Below are 21,619 nucleotides of genomic sequence, written 5' to 3' on the forward strand. Positions count from 1 at the left end.
TCCCTCCCTGTAAGAGCTACATCTCTCTCTGTAAGAGCTACATCCCTCCCTGTAAGAGCTACATCCCTACGTGTAAGAGCTTCATCATTCCCTGTAAGAGCTACATCCCTCCCTGTAAGAGCTACATCCCTCCCTGTAAGAGCTACATCCCTCTCTGTAAGTGCTACATCCCTCCCTGTAAGAGCTACATCCCTCCCTGTAAGAGCTACATCCCTCCGTGTAAGAGCTTCATCCTTCCCTGTAAGAGCTACATCCCTCCCTGTAAGAGCTACATCCCTCCCTGTAAGAGCTACAGCTCTCTCTGTAAGAGCTACATCCCTCCCTGTAAGAGCTACATCCCTCTCTGTAAGTGCTACATCCCTCCCTGTAAGAGCTACATCCCTCCCTGTAAGAGCTACATCCCTCCCTGTAAGAGCTACATCCCTCCCTGTAAGAGCTTCATCCCTCCCTGTAAGTGCTACATCCCTCACTGTAAGAGCTACATCCCTCCCTGTAAGAGCTACATCCCTCCCTGTAAGAGCTACATCCCTCCCTGTAAGAGCTACAGCTCTCTCTGTAAGAGCTACATCCCTCCCTGTAAGAGCTACATCCCTCTCTGTAAGTGCTACATCCCTCACTGTAAGAGCTACATCCCTCTCTGTAAGTGCTACATCCCTCCCTGTAAGAGCTACATCCCTCCCTGTAAGAGCTACATCCCTCCGTGTAAGAGCTTCATCCCTCCCTGTAAGAGCTACATCCCTCCCTGTAAGAGCTACATCCCTCCCTGTAAGAGCTTCATCCCTCCCTGTAAGAGCTACATCCCTCCCTGTAAGAGCTACATCCCTCCGTGTAAGAGCTTCATCCCTCCCTGTAAGAGCTACATCCCTCCCTGTAAGAGCTACATCCCTCCCTGTAAGAGCTACATCCCTCCCTGTAAGAGCTACAGCTCTCTCTGTAAGAGCTACATCCCTCCCTGTAAGAGCTACATCTCTCTCTGTAAGAGCTACATTCCTCCCTGTAAGAGCTACATCCCTCCGTGTAAGAGCTTCATCATTCCCTGTAAGAGCTACATCCCTCCGTGTAAGAGCTACATCCCTCCCTGTAAGAGCTACATCCCTCTGTGTAAGAGCTTCATCCCTCCCTGTAAGAGCTACATCCCTCCCTGTAAGAGCTACATCCCTCCCTGTAAAGGCTTCATCCCTCCCTGTAAGAGCTTCATTCCTCCTTGGAAGAGCTACATCCCTCCCTATAAGAGCTTCATCCCTGCATGTAAGAACTACATCCCTCCCTGTAAGAGCTACATCCCTCCCTGTAAGAGCTACATCCCTCCCTGTAAGAGCTACATCCCTCCCTGTAAAGGTTTCATCCCTCCCTGTAAGAGCTACATCCCTCCCTGTAAGAGCTACATCCCTCCCTGTAAAGGTTTCATCCCTCCCTGTAAGAGCTACATCCCTCCCTGTAAGAGCTACATTCCTCCCTGTAAGAGCTACATCCCTCCCTGTAAGAGCTACATCCCTCCCTGTAAGAGCTACATCCCTCCCTGTAAGACCTATAGCTCTCTCTGTAAGAGCTACATCCCTCCCTGTAAAGGTTTCATCCCTCCCTGTAAGAGCTACATCCCTCCCTGTAAGAGCTACATCCCTCCCTGTAAGACCTATAGCTCTCTCTGTAAGAGCTACATCCCTCCCTGTAAAGGTTTCATCCCTCCCTGTAAGAGCTACATCCCTCCCTGTAAAGGTTTCATCCCTCCCTGTAAGAGCTACATCCCTCCCTGTAAGAGCTACATCCCTCCCTGTAAGACCTATAGCTCTCTCTGTAAGAGCTACATCCCTCCCTGTAAAGGTTTCATCCCTCCCTGTAAGAGCTACATCCCTCCCTGTAAGAGCTACATCCCTCCCTGTAAGAGCTACATCCCTCCCTGTAAGAGCTACATCCCTCCCTGTAAGAGCTACATCCCTCCCTGTAAAGGTTTCATCCCTCCCTGTAAGAGCTACATCCCTCCCTGTAAGAGCTACATCCCTCCCTGTAAAGGTTTCATCCCTCCCTGTAAGAGCTACATCCCTCCCTGTAAGAGCTACATCCCTCCTTGTAAGAGCTACATCCCTCCCTGTAAGAGCTACATCCCTCCCTGTAAGAGCTACATCCCTCCCTGTAAGACCTATAGCTCTCTCTGTAAGAGCTACATCCCTCCCTGTAAGAGCTTCATCCCTCCCTGTAAGAGCTTCATCCCTCCCTGTAAGAGCTTCATCCCTCCCTGTAAAAGCTTCATCCCTCCCTGTAAGAGCTTCATCCCTCCCTGTAAGAGCTTCATCCCTCCCTGTAAGAGCTTCATCCCTCCCTGTAAGAGCTTCATCCTTCCCTGTAAGAGCTTCATCCCTCCCTGTAAGAGCTTCATCCCTCCCTGTAAGAGCTTCATCCCTCCCTGTAAGAGCTTCATCCCTCCCTGTAAGAGCTTCATCCCTTCCTGTAAGAGCTTCATCCTTCCCTGTAAGAGCTTCATCCCTCCCTGTAAGAGCTTCATCCCTCCCTGTAAGAGCTTCATCCCTCCCTGTAAGAGCTTCATCCCTCCCTGTAAGAGCTTCATCCCTCCCTGTAAGAGCTTCATCCCTCCCTGTAAGAGCTTCATCCCTCCCTGTAAGAGCTTCATCCCTCCCTGTAAGAGCTTCATCCCTTCCTGTAAGAGCTTCATCAGTCCCTGTAAGAGCTTCATCCCTCCCTGTAAGAGCTTCATCCCTCCCTGTAAGAGCTTCATCCCTCCCTGTAAGAGCTTCATCCCTTCCTGTAAGAGCTTCATCCCTCCCTGTAAGAGCTTCATCCCTTCCTGTAAGAGCTTCATCCCTCCCTGTAAGATCTTCATCCCTCCCTGTAAGAGCTTCATCCCTCCCTGTAAGATCTTCATCCCTCCCTGTAAGAGCTTCATCAGTCCCTGTAAGATCTTCATCCCTCCCTGTAAGATCTTCATCCCTCCCTGTAAGAGCTTCATCCCTTCCTGTAAGAGCTTCATCCCTTCCTGTAAGAGCTTCATCCCTTCCTGTAAGAGCTTCATCAGTCCCTGTAAGAGCTTCATCCCTTCCTGTAAGAGCTTCATCCCTTCCTGTAAGAGCTTCATCCCTCCCTGTAAGATCTTCATCCCTTCCTGTAAGAGCTTCATCCCTTCCTGTAAGAGCTTCATCTCTCCCTGTAAGATCTTCATCCCTCCCTGTAAGAGCTTCATCCCTTCCTGTAAGAGCTTCATCCCTCCCTGTAAGAGCTTCATCCCTTCCTGTAAGAGCTTCATCAGTCCCTGTAAGATCTTCATCCCTCCCTGTAAGAGCTTCATCCCTTCCTGTAAGAGCTTCATCCCTTCCTGTAAGAGCTTCATCCCTCCCTGTAAGATCTTCATCCCTTCCTGTAAGATCTTCATCCCTCCCTGTAAGATCTTCATCCCTCCCTGTAAGAGCTTCATCCCTTCCTGTAAGATCTTCATCCCTCCCTGTAAGAGCTACATCCCTCCCTGTAAGAGTTACATCCCTCCCTGTAAGAGCTACATCCCTCTCTGTAAGAGCTACATCCCTCCCTGTAAGAGCTACATCCCTCCATGTAAGAGCTTCATCCCTCCCTGTAAGAGCTACATCCCTCCGTGTAAGAGCTACATCCCTCCCTGTAAGAGCTACATCCCTCCATGTAAGAGCTTCATCCCTCCCTGTAAGAGCTACATCCCTCCGTGTAAGAGCTACATCCCTCCATGTAAGAGCTACATCCCTCCCTGTAAGAGCTACATCCCTCCATGTAAGAGCTACATCCCTCCATGTAAGAGCTACATCCCTCCCTGTAAGAGCTACATCCCTCCATGTAAGAGCTTCATCCCTCCCTGTAAGAGCTTCATCCCTCCCTGTAAGAGCTACATCCCTCCCTGTAAAGGCTTCATCCCTCCCTGTAAGAGCTTCATTCCTCCTTGGAAGAGCTACATCCCTCCCTGTAAGAGCTACATCCCTCCTTGTAAAGGTTTCATCTCTCCCTGTAAGAGCTACATCCCTCCCTGTAAAGGTTTCATCAATCCCTGTAAGAGCTACATCCCTCCCTGTAAGAGCTACATCCCTCACTGTAAAGGTTTCATCCCTCCCTGTAAGAGCTACATCCCTCCCTGTAAGAGCTACATCCCTCCCTGTAAAGGTTTCATCCCTCCCTGTAAGAGCTACATCCCTCCCTGTAAGAGCTACATCCCTCCCTTTAAGAGCAACATCCCTCCCTGCAAGAGCTACATCCCTCCCTGTAAAGGCTTCATCCCTCCCTGTAAGAGCATCATTCCTTCCTGTAAGAGCTACATCCCTCCCTGTAAGAGCATCATCCCTCCCTGTAAGAGCTACATCCCTCCCTGTAAGAGCTACATCCCTCCCTGTAAAGGTTTCATCCCTCCCTGTAAGAGCTACATCCCTCCCTGTAAGAGCTACATCCCTCCCTGTAAAGGTTTCATCCCTCCCTGTAAGAGCTACATCCCTCCCTGTAAGAGCTACATCCCTCCCTGTAAGAGCTACATCCCTCCCTGTAAAGGTTTCATCCCTCCCTGTAAGAGCTACATCCCTCCCTGTAAGAGCTTTATCCCTGCTTGTAAGATCTTCATTCCTCCCTGAAAGAGCTACATCCCTCCCTGTAAGAGCAACATCCCTCCCTGCAAGAGCTACATCCCTCCCTGTAAAGGCTTCATCCCTCCCTGTAAGAGCATCATTCCTTCCTGTAAGAGCTACATCCCTCCCTGTAAGAACATCATCCATCCCTGTAAGAGCTACATCCCTCTCTGCAAGAGGTACATCCCTCCCTGTAAGAGCTACATCCCTCCATGTAAGAGCTACATCCCTCCCTGTAAGAGCTACATCCCTCACTGTAAGAGCTTTATCCCTGCTAGTAAGATCTTCATTCCTCCCTGAAAGAGCTTCATCCCTCCATGTAAGAGCTACATCCCTCCCTGTAAGAGCTTCATCCCTGCCTGTAAGAGCTTCATCCCTGCCTGTAGGAGCTTCATCATTGCCTGTAAGACCTACATCCCTCCCTGTAAGAGCTTCATCACTGCCTGTAAGAGCTTTACCCCTCCCTGTAAGAGCTTCATGCCTCCCTGTAAATCTTCATCCCTCCCTGTAAGAGCTTCATCCCTTCCTGTAAGAGGTTCATCAGTCCCTGTAAGAGCTTCATCTCACCCTGTAAGAGCTACATCCCTCCCTGTAAGATCTTCATCCCTCCCTGTTAGAGCTACATCAGTCCTTGTAAGATCTTCATCCCTCCTTGTAAGATCTTCATCCCTCCCTGTAAGAGGTACATCCCTCCCTCTAAGATCTTCATCCCTCCCTGTAAGTTCTTCATCCCTCCCTGTAAGATCTTCATCCCTCCCTGTAAGATCTTCATCCCTCCCTGTAAGATCTTCATCCCTCCCTGTAAGATCTTCATCCCTCCCTGCAAGAGCTTCATCCCTCCCTGTAAGATCTTCATCCCTCCCTGCAAGAGCTTCATCCCTCCCTGTAAGATCTTCATCCCTCCCTGTAAGATCTTCATCCCTCCCTGTAAGATCTTCATCCCTCCCTGTAAGATCTTCATCCCTCCCTGCAAGAGCTTCATCCCTCCCTGTAAGATCTTCATCCCTCCCTGCAAGAGCTTCATCCCTCCCTGTAAGATCTTCATCCCTCCCTGTAAGATCTTCATCCCTCCCTGCAAGAGCTTCATCCCTCCCTGTAAGATCTTCATCCCTCCCTGTAAGATCTTCATCCCTCCCTGTAAGAGCTTCTTCCATCCTTGTAAGATCTTCATCCCTCCCTGTAAGAGCTACATCCCTCCCTGTAAGATCTTCATCCCTCCCTGTAAGATCTTCATCCCTCCCTGTAAGATATTCATCCCTCCCTGTAAGAGCTACATCCCTCCCTGTAAGAGCTTCATCCCTCCTTGTAAGAGCTACATCCCTCCCTGTAAGATCTTCATCCCTCCCTGTAAGATCTTCATCCCTCCCTGTAAGATCATCATCCCTCCCTGTAAGAGCTTCATCCCTCCCTGTAAGAGCTTCACCCCTCCCTGTAAGAGCTTCATCCCTCCCTGTAAGAGCTTCATCCCTCCCTGTAAGATCTTCATCCCTCCCTGTAAGATCTTCATCCCTCCCTGTAAGAGCTTCATCCCTCCCTGTAAGAGCTTCATCCCTCCCTGTAAGATCTTCATCCCTCCCTGTAAGATCTTCATCCCTCCCTGTAAGATCTTCATCCCTCCCTGTAAGATCTTCATCCCTCCCTGTAAGATCTTCATCCTTCCCTATAAGAGCTTCATCCCTCCCTGTAAGAGCTTCATCCCTCCCTGTAAGATCTTCATCCCTCCCTGTAAGAGCTTCATTCCTCCCTGTAAGATCTTCATCCCTCCCTGTAAGATCTTCATCCCTCCCTGTAAGATCTTCATCCCTCCCTGTAAGATCTTCATCCCTCCCTGTAAGATCTTCATCCTTCCCTATAAGAGCTTCATCCCTCCCTGTAAGAGCTTCATCCCTCCCTGTAAGAGCTTCATCCCTCCCTGTAAGATCTTCATCCCTCCCTGTAAGATCTTCATCCCTCCCTGTAAGATCTTCATCCCTCCCTGTAAGATCTTCATCCCTCCCTGTAAGATCTTCATCCCTCCCTGTAAGATCTTCATCCCTCCCTGTAAGAGCTTCATCCCTCCCTGTAAGATCTTCATCCCTCCCTGTAAGATCTTCATCCCTCCCTGTAAGATCTTCATCCCTCCCTGTAAGATCTTCATCCCTCCCTGTAAGATCTTCATCCCTCCCTGTAAGATCTTCATCCCTCCCTGTAAGATCTTCATCCCTCCCTGTAAGAGCTTCATCCCTCCCTGTAAGAGCTTCATCCCTCCCTGTAAGATCTTCATCCCTCCCTGTAAGAGCTACATCCCTCCCTGTAAGAGCTTCATCCCTCCTTGTAAGATTTTCATCCCTGCCTGTAAGATCTTCATCCCTCCCTGTAAGATCTTCATCCCTCCCTGTAAGATCTTCATCCCTCCCTGTAAGATCTTCATCCCTCCCTGTAAGAGCTACATCCCTCCCTGTAAGATCTTCATCCCTCCCTGTAAGAGCTTCATCCCTCCCTGTAAGAGCTTCATCCCTCCTTGTAAGATCTTCATCCCTCCCTGTAAGATCTTCATCCCTCCCTGTAAGAGCTACATCCCTCCCTGTAAGAGCTACATCCCTCCCTGTAAGATCTTCATCCCTCCCTGTAAGAGCTTCATCCCTCCCTGTAAGAGTTTCATCCCTCCCTGTAAGATCTTCATCCCTCCCTGTAAGAGCTTCATCCCTCCCTGTAAGATCTTCATCCCTCCCTGTAAGAGCTACATCCCTCCCTGTAAGAGCTACATCCCTCCCTGTAAGATCTTCATCCCTCCCTGTAAGAGCTTCATCCCTCCCTGTAAGAGCTTCATCCCTCCCTGTAAGAGCTACATCCCTCCCTGTAAGAGCTACATCCCTCCCTGTAAGATCTTCATCCCTCCCTGTAAGAGCTTCATCCCTCCCTGTAAGAGCTTCATCCCTCCCTGTAAGAGCTACATCCCTCCCTGTAAGAGCTTCATCCCTCCCTGTAAGAGCTACATCCCTCCCTGTAAGAGCTACATCCCTCCCTGTAAGAGCTACATCCCTCCCTGTAAGATCTTCATCCCTCTCTGTAAGATCTTCATCCCTCCCTGTAAGAGCTTCATCCCTAACTGTAAGAGCTTCATCCCTCCCTGTAAGATCTTCATCCCTCCCTGTAGGATCTTCATCCCTCCCTGTAAGATCTTCATCCCTCCCTGTAAGAGCTACATCCCTCCCTGTAAGATCTTCATCCCTCCCTGTAAGAGCTTCATCCCTCCCTGTGAGAGCTTCATCCCTCCCTGTAAGATCTTCATCCCTCCCTGTAAGATCTTCATCCCTCCCTGTAAGAGCTTCATCGCTCCCTGTAAGAGCTTCATCCCTCCCTGTAAGATCTTCATCCCTCCTTGTAGGATCTTCATCCCTCCCTGTAAGATCTTCATCCCTCCCTGTAAGAGCTTCATCCCTCCCTGTAAGAGCTTCATCCCTCCCTGTAAGATCTTCATCCCTCCCTGTAAGAGCTTCATCCCTCCCTGTAAGAGCTTCATCCCTCCCTGTAAGAGCTACATCCCTCCCTGTAAGATCTTCATCCCTCCCTGTAAGAGCTTCATCCCTCCCTGTGAGAGCTTCATCCCTCCCTGTAAGATCTTCATCCCTCCCTGTAAGATCTTCATCCCTCCCTGTAAGAGCTTCATCCCTCCCTGTAAGAGCTTCATCCCTCCCTGTAAGATCTTCATCCCTCCTTGTAGGATCTTCATCCCTCCCTGTAAGATCTTCATCCCTCCCTGTAAGAGCTTCATCCCTCCCTGTAAGAGCTTCATCCCTCCCTGTAAGATCTTCATCCCTCCCTGTAAGAGCTTCATCCCTCCCTGTAAGAGCTTCATCCCTCCCTGTATGAGCTACATCCCTCCCTGTAAGAGCTTCATCCCTCCCTGTAAGAGCTTCATCCCTCCCTGTAAGAGCTTCATCCCTCCCTGTAAGAGCTTCGTCCCTCCCTGTAAGAGCTTCATCCCTCCCTGTAAGATCTTCATCCCTCCCTGTAAGAGCTTCATCCCTCCCTGTAAGAGCTTCATCCCTCCCTGTAAGATCTTCATCCCTCCCTGTAAGAGCTTCATCCCTCCCTGTAAGAGCTTCATCCCTCCCTGTAAGATCTTCATCCCTCCCTGTAAGATCTTCATCCCTCCCTGTAAGAGCTTCATCCCTCCCTGTAAGAGCTTCATCCCTCCCTGTAAGAGCTTCATCCCTCCCTGTAAGATCTTCATCCCTCCCTGTAAGAGCTTCATCCCTCCCTGTAAGAGCTTCATCCCTCCCTGTAAGAGCTACATCCCTCCCTGTAAGAGCTTCATCCCTCCCTGTAAGAGCTACATCCCTCCCTGTAAGAGCTTCATCCCTCCCTGTAAGAGCTTCATCCCTCCCTGTAAGATCTTCATCCCTCCCTGTAAGAGCTTCATCCCTCCCTGTAAGAGCTTCATCCCTCCCTGTAAGATCTTCATCCCTCCCTGTAAGAGCTTCATCCCTCCCTGTAAGAGCTTCATCCCTCCCTGTAAGAGCTTCATCCCTCCCTGTAAGAGCTACATCCCTCCCTGTAAGAGCTTCATTCCTCCCTGTAAGAGCTTCATCCCTCCCTGTAAGAGCTACATCCCTCCCTGTAAGAGCTTCATCCCTCCCTGTAAGATCTTCATCCCTCCCTGTAAGAGCTTCATCCCTCCCTGTAAGATCTTCATCCCTCCCTGTAAGAGCTTCATCCCTCCCTGTAAGATCTTCATCCCTCCCTGTAAGATCTTCATCCCTCCCTGTAAGATCTTCATCCCTCCCTGTAAGAGCTTCATCCCTCCCTGTAAGATCTTCATCCCTCCCTGTAAGATCTTCATTCCTCCCTGTAAGATCTTCATCCCTCCCTGTAAGAGCTTCATCCCTCCCTGTAAGATCTTCATCCCTCCCTGTAAGATCTTCATCCCTCCCTGTAAGATCTTCATCCCTCCCTGTAAGATCTTCATCCCTCCCTGTAAGATCTTCATCCCTCCCTGTAAGATCTTCATCCCTCCCTGTAAGATCTTCATCCCTCCCTGTAAGAGCTTCATCCCTCCCTGTAAGATCTTCATCCCTCCCTGTAAGATCTTCATCCCTCCCTGTAAGATCTTCATCCCTCCCTGTAAGATCTTCATCCCTCCCTGTAAGAGCTTCTTCCCTCCCTGTAAGATCTTCATCCCTCCCTGTAAGATCTTCATCCCTCCCTGTAAGATCTTCATCCCTCCCTGTAAGATCTTCATCCCTCCCTGTAAGATCTTCATCCCTCCCTGTAAGATCTTCATCCCTCCCTGTAAGATCTTCATCCCTCCCTGTAAGATCTTCATCCCTCCCTGTAAGATCTTCATCCCTCCCTGTAAGATCTTCATCCCTCCCTGTAAGAGCTTCATCCCTCCCTGTAAGAGCTTCATCCCTCCCTGTAAGATCTTCATCCCTCCGTGTAAGATCTTCATCCCTCCCTGTAAGAGCTTCATCCCTCCCTGTAAGAGCTTCATCCCTCCCTGTAAGATCTTCATCCCTCCCTGTAAGATCTTCATCCCTCCCTGTAAGATCTTCATCCCTCCCTGTAAGATCTTCATCCCTCCCTGTAAGATCTTCATCCCTCCCTGTAAGATCTTCATCCCTCCGTGTAAGATCTTCATCCCTCCCTGTAAGAGCTACATCCCTCCCTGTAAGATCTTCATCCCTCCCTGTAAGATCTTCATCCCTCCCTGTAAGATCTTCATCCCTCCCTGTAAGATCTTCATCCCTCCCTGTAAGATCTTCATCATATATGAGTGACAGTTCAACACAGGAATGCTGTTATCATGATTATCTGACAGGAAATATATGTATTTACATCAGTGATGTAATCGCTAATAACACTAACACTTTGTCAAAGACATTATAGTTAAAAGTAGTGGACTCTATATGGTACTTTTGCATGGAATCAAGGAACCATTAAATATTTATTAAAAAAAAGAAATTATGTTTCTAAGTATTGTATCATTTTGCATATATTCTGATTAGTATATCTCTCTGTGACGTGTACACTGAGAGGATATATATATCTGAGTATATATATACTTTGATGATATTTTAATCATAATAAGCTCATGTTTTTGATTGAACAGGTGAAGTACAATATTAATTAACCAACAACGTAGGATCATTGAGGGTGATGATCCCTGAAACCGTAGATATTGTTCCTCTCATTAAATGTTTCCCATCTGTCCTGAGCCTTTGATTCTAAAGTGCTTCTGACATGAGTCTTTTACTTATCAATTCTTGGGTTATTCACAGCACTCATGGTGACAAGATAACTGATAGAGCGTGAGGACACATTTCCGACAGGTTGCTTTTCCCACACTATCTCGTTTTTAACAGACGAAGGCAAAATATTGTACATGTTCACCACTTCATATTATTTTTGTACTAGATAAGAGCTACTGTCCGACTTTATCTTAATTCAAAGCCCAATCCTGTGTAATGTATATTACCCCATTCACAGGCTGGGACCAGCAACAGTCACCTGCCACTCTGCTACCTATTTACTGTTAAATGAACAAGTGTAAAGACAGTTGCCCTTCGTCTAGACTCATCCAAGATTGAACCCAGACCCTTCAAGCTATTATTAAATATATTCTTCACTCTAAAACTTAAAAAAAAAGTTTACAGCATAGGCGATGAAATTAAAACTTAATGTAATTTAAAAGACTAGATTTGAAGATGTTACTGAGTCATTGTGTTATGGATCATTTAAGTGTGTTCCCCATGTACTCTGCCCTTGTGGAAGAGGGTCAATATGGTTTAAAAATAAGTCACTGTTACATTATTAAGTAATAATTAAACATGCGGAAAAGTATGAATTTTTGCTTGAAATTATAGGGAAATTCCCCACAGTGAATGAACCTCCATCTAGTAAAAACGTGTTGGGAAATTTGACCGCTTATCGCCTACCCGCAGTCCTTACGTATTACCTGGAGAATGTTCCTGGGGTCAACGCCCCCGCGACCCAAAAACTCCAGGCCAGTGCGTAAGCCACTCGCCCAGCTGGTTCATTGAACATTTCATTATACGTTAGACAGATGTCACTCAGATCTTCATTAGCCCGCTCTGTCACAAACACTAATTATTAAACAGAGTGGACACTGTCTGCCACGTAAGGTAACAATACAGTGTATAAACGGTTACTTGCCTATCCACTCGTCACTAGTATGGCAACTATCCAAGTACAATAGACACAAGAGGTGAATAACAGTCCCACTATTCTAGTAAGGTGTCCTTTCCTACTCCAAGTTAATATGAGCATTTATTTACCTTTGTTTTGGGCCCGAGAACACGCAAAGGAAGTTTGCGCATACCATTTTGGCTCATACTGTATAACGCCTAAACTACTCAGTCACATCATCTGATACCAAGTATCTATTACCTAATAAAACTCATTAACCTGTTATCCAATACCAATCATCCTAACCCACATATCCTACCGCTAAATTAAAGTATTCACATATACTAATCACTTCATGCAGCACAGTTTCGCCTGGTGTGGAAAGCGCTGCAAGAGCAAGAGGCTGAGGATCCTTCAAAAGAGAACATAGGCGTGGAAGAGACGCGCGCATGTGCAGAGGGAACGCACGAATGCGTAGAGGGGACGCACGAATGCGAAGGGACCCAGGCATGCGTAGAAGGGACACGTGCATGCATGGAGAGGCTGTGGACCCTTGCACAAGAAGCGGCGCAGGTCAGCTCTATGGGAGAATCGTTCATCATAAAGGCTAACCCAGACTATTACCATGGTGAGTCTTGGTAATATTCTCCTCATGGCTACCTACCATATACCAGTTTGACTGCCAGAAATCAAAATTTTCTAGGATACCTTAATGTCCGTTTTTTTTTTTTTAATCTTTTTTTTTTAGATCTCCAAACAGTCTGTCACTGTCCTCAATCACTTTTAAGTTCTTCCCGTTAGCTTCACATGATAAGCAGGTTGTTTACATATGTATTTACTTGTGACGCTGGTTGTTTCTTGTGGGACTTTGCTCGTCACATCAGCTCTTTTGATATACTCTACCTAACCATCACTGTCTTCTTTCTTAACCTTAGGTATTCTGCAGTTATATGTAGCACTTTTTTGTTATCTTTGTCTGTTATATTAGTTCGTGGAACAGTCTTTTGTATTACAGTATCTTATGTCATCTTACATCAGGAATGTTCAGTCACCTCACTCGTCTCTTTCTTACTTTATCTTTTTTTACTCAGTCACAGAACTCCATTTTTGGTTAGTAAGACAGGAATTTTCTTATCACAAAAAGTCATGACTTTCCTTTAAGAATCCTTCGTGTTCCAGTTCTTCGCTGTTCCTTTTCTGATTATCTTGTACATTAGTGCAGCACTGTATGGCCCTGGTAGGTTTAGCGCTTCCTTTTGATTGTAATAATACTGAATGACCAATACAAGTTTATCATTTGTTTGTACTGTAAATGTGTCATAAATAATTACTAATATAATCTCTTCCTTAATTCAATGTGTAACACAAGGACCTCAGGGGATTTTTCTTTTTTCACAGGAAATACAAATACGTTTTACTCAACCTCTGAATACTTCCAGGATGTACTGGACTTTTCTTACATAAGACTGGTGGGTTTCTTACACGGGACAGGACAGTCCAAAAAAAAGTGGACTTTTCCAGCAAATTTTTCAGAGGATGCGATCAGCAGCAGTCGACTAACCAAGAGGTACCTATGTCTGCTTCTAGGTGACAGGTGTAACAGGTACCTGTGTCTGCTGCTAGGTGAATAGGTGCAACAGGTACCTGTGTCTGCTGCTAGGTGGACAGGTGCGACAGGTACCTGTGTCTGCTGCTAGGTGGACAGGTGCAACAGGTACCTGTGTCTGCTGCTAGGTGGACAGGTGCAACAGGTACCTGTGCCTGCTGCTAGGTGGACAGGTGCAAAAAGGGCGCAGGGTTACTGGCCCATATGTCTCTTTGCTCCAGGGAATCAAGCCCAAGACTTTGCGATTTTAAACCAATGTGCTTGCCAATGATACTACAAGGCACCCCTCCGCAGGGAATGGGAAGGTAGGGTGTGATTGGTAGGTATTCCGGGCTTAAACCCTATCGACTACTCGAAGGGTCAATACGGGTGCATATCACTTTTTTTCGCTACCAGTCAAGAATACTTTTTTTTATCTTTAAAATGAACTCCAAACAGTTCCTATTTCGGCAATGGGAACACGCCTCGACCCTAAGACCCTCCGTATTGTAGTGGCTCTCCGCCATACTGCCCCAATTCACACGGAATATACTTGTATCTGCGGCGATTCGCAAGCCGACCAATATGGTCTACATGGTCTTAGCTGTTCTAAAACCAAGGGCTGGCATGCAAGACACAGTGAGGTCAACATCATAAAGAGAACTCTTGCTACAGCTGAATGCCTAGCCGAGAGGGAGCCCCAATCACTAGCAGCCAACAATACCCACAACCTAGAAAACCGCCCCGACGGGATCACCATCTATCCTTGGAAGAATGGCAAGCTCTTGGTATGGGACTATACCTGTGTGTCAACATTGGCTGACACGTACATCCATCACAGTATAGGGCGACAGGGAGGAGCTGCTGACCACAGGGAGGAGTACAAGATCAGCAAGTACAGGGACATAAGCCAACAGTATCAATTTGTCCCAGTGGGATCAGAGATCTTGGGATCATAGGGAAAAAATGCCACATGTTTCCTTAAAGAACTGGGTTTCAGACTCATCGACACCACCAGGGACCCAAGGGCAGCTACTTTCACGTTCCAGCACCTCAGTGAGGCCATCCAGAGGGGAAATGCCTGCTGCATTCTGGGCTCAGGTCTGGCTTCGGAGGAACTGGAGGAGATTCATAATTTTTGATATATTGTACCAATGTATTCACGTTTGTGTTTTCTGTCAATGTATTTTGTCTATTAATAAAGTTCACATGTAATATAAAATATACGGGTGGTAGGAGAAGAAAATATTCAAACAGCTCCGGGGAGAACCTTGAGCTTTCCCTGAAGTACGTTTATTGTCTTCTCTATCTCCTATATATATATATATATATATATATATATATATATATATATATATATATATATATATATATATATATATATATATATATATATATATATATATATATATATCTGTATATATATATATATATAGATATATATATATATATATATATATATATATATATATATCTGTATATATATATATATATATATATATATATATATATATATATATATATATATATGTATATATATATATATATATACATATATATATATATATATATATATATATATATATATATATATATATATATATATATATATATATATATATATATATATATATAAGTAGTGATGATTTCTACACAGTGGCTTCCTCCTCTCAGTGGCTTCCTCCCAAAAGGACTTCTACAGAGTGGTCTCCCTTTCACACCTATATGCTAATGACCTTTTTCACACCTATTTGCTAATTACCTTGACCCCGCCGATGACCCCCCCCAAGCCCCCACCCAAGACCCCACCCATGACCCACACCCCGCCCACGACACCCCGCGCCCCCCCGCACCCCCCACCCACCGGCCCCGCCCTAGCGCCGACCCACCGGCCCCCCCGCGCCCTCGTGCCCGCCCGCGACTCCTGCTGCGCCTTCTGCAGTGTCGTCCGGATCGCCCCCGCTCCCCGAATTTTTTTCCGTTTTTTTTCGATTTTTTTTGAATTTCTTGTGCTCTCCTCGAATCAAGTTTTTGGATTGCCCCTCCCACTTTCACCCCCACCCCAAATTTTTTTGATTTTTTTTCTTATAATCTCCTCGGATCAAGTTTTTTCTCGATAATACAAAGACTCCATCTCCTCGGATCAAGTTTTTTGGATTCCCCCCTCTGGGGGTAAGCATTCAAAATGGACTCCCACTTGCATCCCAAGTATTTTTTTTTCTGGATAATACGAAAGACTCCATCTCCTTGGATCAAGCTTTTGGATTCCCCCCTATGGGGTTTCGAAATTCTTATGATCTCCTTGGATCAAGGTTTTCTCCTCCATCTCCACGGATCAAGTTTTTTTGGATTCCCCCCTCTCAGGGTAAGCATTCAAATGAACTCCTCCTATGGGGCATGGTGCTCTCTCTTACTACAGGTCTAAACAAGTGTGACGTCACCCCACCTGTGTTTACTCGGCGGTCAGTGACGTCACGTGATGACCTCACACATACAGGCTGAATCTTGTCGACTTCCCCCTATGTCAGTGACGTCACGTGATGACCCCCCACACACACAGGCTGAATCTTGTCGACTTCCCCCTACACATTTCATATACAACATAGGGAAAACATTTTCACTCTTAACCCAGGATAACCCAAATAATTTCACATTTTTTTTCGTTAATACTCCACAAAGGGGGCAGTAAAGCAATAGCAAAGAACTACAGACCAATAGCACTAACATCCCATATCATAAAAATCTTTGAAAGGGTCCTAAGAAGCAAGATCACCACCCATCTAGAAACCCATCAGTTACACAACCCAGGGCAACATGGGTTTAGAACAGGTCGCTCCTGTCAGTCTCAACTATTGGATCACTACGACAAGGTCCTAAATGCACTAGAAGACAAAAAGAATGCAGATGTAATATATACAGACTTTGCAAAAGCCTTCGACAAGTGTGACCATGGCGTAATAGCGCACAAAATGCGTGCTAAAGGAATAACAGGAAAAGTCAGTCGATGGATCTATAATTTCCTCACAAACAGAACACAGAGAGTAGTCGTCAACAGAGTAAAGTCCGAGGCAGCTACGGTGAAAAGCTCTGTTTCACAAGGCACAGTACTAGCTCCCATCTTGTTCCTCATCCTCATATCCGACATAGACAAGGATGTCAGCCACAGCACCGTGTCTTCCTTTGCAGATGACACCCGAATCTGCATGACAGTGTCTTCCATTGCAGACACTGCAAGGCTCCAGGCGGACATCAACCAAATCTTTCAGTGGGCTGCGGAAAACAATATGAAGTTCAACGATGAGAAATTTCAATTACTCAGATATGGTAAACATGAGGAAATTAAATCTTCATCAGAGTACAAAACAAATTCTGGCCACAAAATAGAGCGAAACACCAACGTCAAAGACCTGGGAGTGATTATGTCGGAGGATCTCACCTTCAAGGACCATAACATTGTATCAATCGCATCTGCTAGAAAAATGACAGGATGGATAATGAGAACCTTCAAAACTAGGGAGGCCAAGCCCATGATGACACTCTTCAGGTCACTTGTTCTATCTAGGCTGGAATATTGCTGCACTCTAACAGCACCTTTCAAGGCAGGTGAAATTGCCGACCTAGAAAATGTACAGAGAACTTTCACGGCGCGCATAACGGAGATAAAACACCTCAATTACTGGGAGCGCTTGAGGTTCCTAAACCTGTATTCCCTGGAACGCAGGAGGGAGAGATACATGATTATATACACCTGGAAAATCCTAGAGGGACTAGTACCGAACTTGCACACGAAAATCACTCACTACGAAAGCAAAAGACTTGGCAGACGATGCACCATCCCCCCAATGAAAAGCAGGGGTGTCACTAGCACGTTAAGAGACCATACAATAAGTGTCAGGGGCCCGAGACTGTTCAACTGCCTCCCAGCACACATAAGGGGGATTACCAACAGACCCCTGGCAGTCTTCAAGCTGGCACTGGACAAGCACCTAAAGTCAGTTCCTGATCAGCCGGGCTGTGGCTCGTACGTTGGTTTGCGTGCAGCCAGCAGCAACAGCCTGGTTGATCAGGCGCTGATCCACCAGGAGGCCTGGTCACAGACCGGGCCGCGGGGGCGTTGACCCCCGGAACTCTCTCCAGGTAAACTCCAGGTATGCCCAAAAATCCACCAGTGCTTTGTGAGGGATGGAAAAATCGCAGTTAGGAAACAGCCCACTGGGAAGAGATACTTCATCTCTTCAGAACATGACCTTAAAACATTCCTAAGTGAGGCTGGACTAACAGAATCAGTGTAAAGTGCAGATAATACCCATAGTCCACCGTTAGTGTTATATTGTCATAAATTTGTGCCCCCCTAAAATTCTAATACCCCAACTACTTTTGATTGTCATTGTTGTATTCAACGACCATTCTACCTCATAGTCTTAATTGTGTTTAATATCTACAGAATCTATCTCCTTTTTTACAACTTACCACATCACTGTTCTATCTTATTTTATTATAAACTAACCATAACTTGTCTTCAATAATTCTACCTCACTTTAAAAAATACTCAATTGCCCAATTTTATTCTAAAATCTCTATTATTGCCCAATTTACATTATCCTGTCTGCCATCTTACTAGCATATTATAACCAAGTCATTGCCATTTTTTTTTTAGCATTTTTTTTATTATTCTTTTGCTACCTTAATTTGTGTATTTTATCCTGTCAATTTAAATCTAGTTATATTCTAGTTCTTGTAAACAACTTATATAAGACCTTAGTGCAATTACAATTGAGAGTCTTGTTCCTTTTTTATATTATCAGATTAAACTCACTTGTACTATAGCTTATTCTAGCTTAATACAAAGTGAATACCAAATTCATTATATTAGACCATAGTGCAATTACTAGTGAGAGTCTGGTGCTATTTTTAATTTGTATTTTTATATTATTAGATTAAACCTAGTTATACTATAGCTCATTCTAGCTCAGTACATAGACTATACCAAAGTCATTATATTAGACCTTAGTGCAATTACAAGTGAGAGTCTTGTGCTATTTTTAATTTGTATTTTTATATTATTAGTTTATACCTAGTTGTGCTTTAGCTCATTCCAGCACAACACATTGACAACATCAACTTCATTTCATTATGTGTATTAGTGACTATACTCTATATGACCAAAATACTCTAGCTATATACTTGTCCAAACTTCCCACCACTACAGATATCAGTCCTAGAACTCAACACACAACTCAGGATATAAATAACCATAATTGAAACCTAGAAGATGATTGATCACGTTGACCCTGATCTGAACCTCCATAATCTGAAACCCAATCAAAACCTATTGGAAAGTAACTGCCTTTATTACACAGCATCACAAGCCAGCACTATCCTAAACAATGCTAAAAGTCTATCAGTACTTAACTACAACATCAGGTCCTTAAGCAAACACTATGATGACCTCCTGGCACTCCTTGAATCACTAAAGACACCCTTCTCCTGCATTATTCTTACTGAGACCTGGCTTAAGCAGGACACAATAGATATCTACCCTCTACCAGGATACACAGCAATTCACAACTGCAGACCATACTAATTTGGGAGTGGTATTGCAATCTATTACTCTAACCAATTATCTTGTATTAGCACCACTTGCTTTAGTGATGAATATGGGGAATACATTTTTGCTAATTTTACTGTAAAAAACCTTAAGACACCTATAACAGTCGGTGCCATTTACCGGATACCCCACACAAACATCCCAAATTTCAGTGAGAAATTGAAGTCACTAATAACAAACAGACAAATGAATAAGCACCACCTTCTCTTAGCTGGAGACTTCAGCATAAACGTTGGCATACTAGATGATCAGCCTGTAACTGTTTTCATCAACAATATGAACAACACACTTCTCATACCAACAATAACTAAACCAACCAGGCTCACTGAGACAAGTGCAACCATACTAGACCACATATGGACCAATATACTAGCCCCCCTTAAATCAGGGATAATCACAGATAGTACTACAGACCACTACCCTACCTTCCTCTTGACAAACATAAGTAAACCACCACTTGAATACAACAAAGTTTCATTTAGACTCCATGACGAGGCCTCAATAAGGAAGTTCGCAGCTGACCTAGAGACTGTTGACTGGCCTACAGAATTCTCCAAGGCCAATGGTATTGATGGCTGGACAGACATTTTTCTTAACAAATTACTTAGACTATACAACAAACATTGTTCTATAAAAATGAAACAGATCACAAACAAACGGCTTGGTTGCCCATGGCTAACCAGCAGCATTCTGAAATCCATTGATAAGAAACATCAATATGAAAAGCAATATAGACAGGGCTTAATACACAAAGATATTCTTAAAAACTATTCATCAGTTCTCACCAAAGTAATAAAGAAAGCCAAACAATACTACTCCAGTAGATTCACAGACACTAGAGGAGATATAAAAAAAGACCTGGAAAACACTCTCTCAGATCCTAGGGACCCACAAACTGAAAAAAACATGAATATTGTCCTAACTAAACCTAATGAAACACCACTGCATCCCACTGACACAGCTAACAAGATAAACGACTTCTTCTCAACCACAGGATCTAATCTCGCCAATAAAATCCCATGTACCAATGCCCATGCCGGGGACTACCTAGATGGGAATTTCCCAAATTCCTTCTATCTTGCACCAACTGAGCCCACGGAAGTCACCGAGATTATAAAGTCACTTAAAAATAACTCAGGGAATCTGTCTCATGTCCCACCATTATTGTACAAGTGAGTGGCCCATGCCCTTTTGCATGCTATTTCATTACTTTTTAACAAGTCACTAGAAACTAGCACCTTCCCAAAACTACTCAAGACAGCAAGGGTTACACCAATGCATAAAGGTGGTGACCCTACAGATTTAAACAACTATAGGCAAATATCAAACTTACCATTGCTATCCAAAATCTTTGAGAAACTCGTGCACAGGAGACTATATTCATTTAAACGTCAGAAAACATACTCAACCCCTGCCAATTTGGATTCAGGAAAAATAAAAGCACTAATGATGCAATCATAAAAATGCTAGATCTGCTTTACACAGCATTGGAAAATAAGGAATATCCACTAGGAATTTTTATTGACCTAAGAAAAGCTTTTGATACAGTAGACCACGGCATCCTACTCCACAAACTTGACCATTACGGTCAACTAGAACTAGATGATTAGCCTGTAACTGATTTCATCAAAAATATGAACAACACACTTCTCATACCAACAATAACTAAACCAACCAGGCTCACTGAGACAAGTGCAACCATAATAGACCACATATGGACCAATATACTAGCCCCCCTTAAATCAGGGACAATCACAGATAGCACTACAGACCACTACCCTACCTTCCTCCTGACAAACATTAGTAAACCACCACTTGAATACAACAAAGTCTCATTTAGACTCCATGATGAGGCCTCAATAAGGAAGTTCACAGCTGACCTAGAGACTTTTGACTGACCCACAGAATTCTCCAAGGCCAATGGTATTGATGACTGGACAGACATTTTTCTTAACAAATTACTTAGACTATACAACAAACATTGTCCTATAAAAAACGAAACAGATCACAAACAAACAGCTTGGTTGCCCATGGCTAACCAGCACCATTCTGAAATCCATTGACAAGAAACACCAATATGAAAAGCAATATAGACAGGGCTTAATACACAAAGATATTCTTAAACACTATTCATCAGTTCTCACCAAATAAAGAAAGCCAAACAACTATACTACTCCAGTAGATTCACAGACACAAGAGGAGATATAAAAAAGACCTGGAAAACACTCTCTCAGATTCTAGGGACCCACAAACTGAAAAAAACCGAGAATATTGTCCTAACTAAACCTAATGAAACACCACTGCACCCCACTGACACAGCTAGCAAGATAAACGACTTCTTCTCAACCATAGGATCTAATCTCGCCAATAAAATCCCACATGCCAATGCCCATGCCGGGGACTACCTAGATGGGAATTTCCCAAATTCCTTCTATCTTGCACCAACTGAGCCCACGGAAGTCACCGAGATTATAAAGTCACTTAAAAATAACTCATGGAATCTGTCTCATGTCCCACCATTACTGTAAAAGCGAGCGGCCCATGTCCTTTCGCATGCTATTTCATTACTTTTTAACAAGTCACTAGAAACTAGCACCTTCCCGAAACTACTCAAGATGGCAAGGGTTACACCAATACATAAAGGTAGTGACCCTACAGACTTAAACAACTATAGGCCAATATCAAACTTACCATTGCTATCCAAAATCTTTG

General features: G+C 44.8%; 1 protein-coding gene across 2 annotated transcripts in view; it reads left to right on the plus strand.

Moving 5' to 3' along the window:
- LOC128685731 (UPF0764 protein C16orf89 homolog) overlaps positions 1-21,619 on the plus strand; it is a 102,732-nt gene that overhangs the window by 58,034 nt on the left and 23,079 nt on the right. Inside the window, exon 2 of one of the 2 annotated variants that reach the window (XM_070087948.1) lies at positions 12,076-12,342. The exons of the other annotated variant lie outside the window; for it this stretch is intronic. Within the exon in view, the coding sequence (XP_069944049.1) occupies positions 12,076-12,342 (267 nt within the window). The remainder of the gene's footprint in view (positions 1-12,075; positions 12,343-21,619) is intronic. 2 annotated transcript variants of the gene reach the window in all.

The sequence above is a fragment of the Cherax quadricarinatus genome, chromosome 23 (assembly GCF_038502225.1).
Source record: "Cherax quadricarinatus isolate ZL_2023a chromosome 23, ASM3850222v1, whole genome shotgun sequence".
Classification (NCBI taxonomy): domain Eukaryota; kingdom Metazoa; phylum Arthropoda; class Malacostraca; order Decapoda; family Parastacidae; genus Cherax; species Cherax quadricarinatus.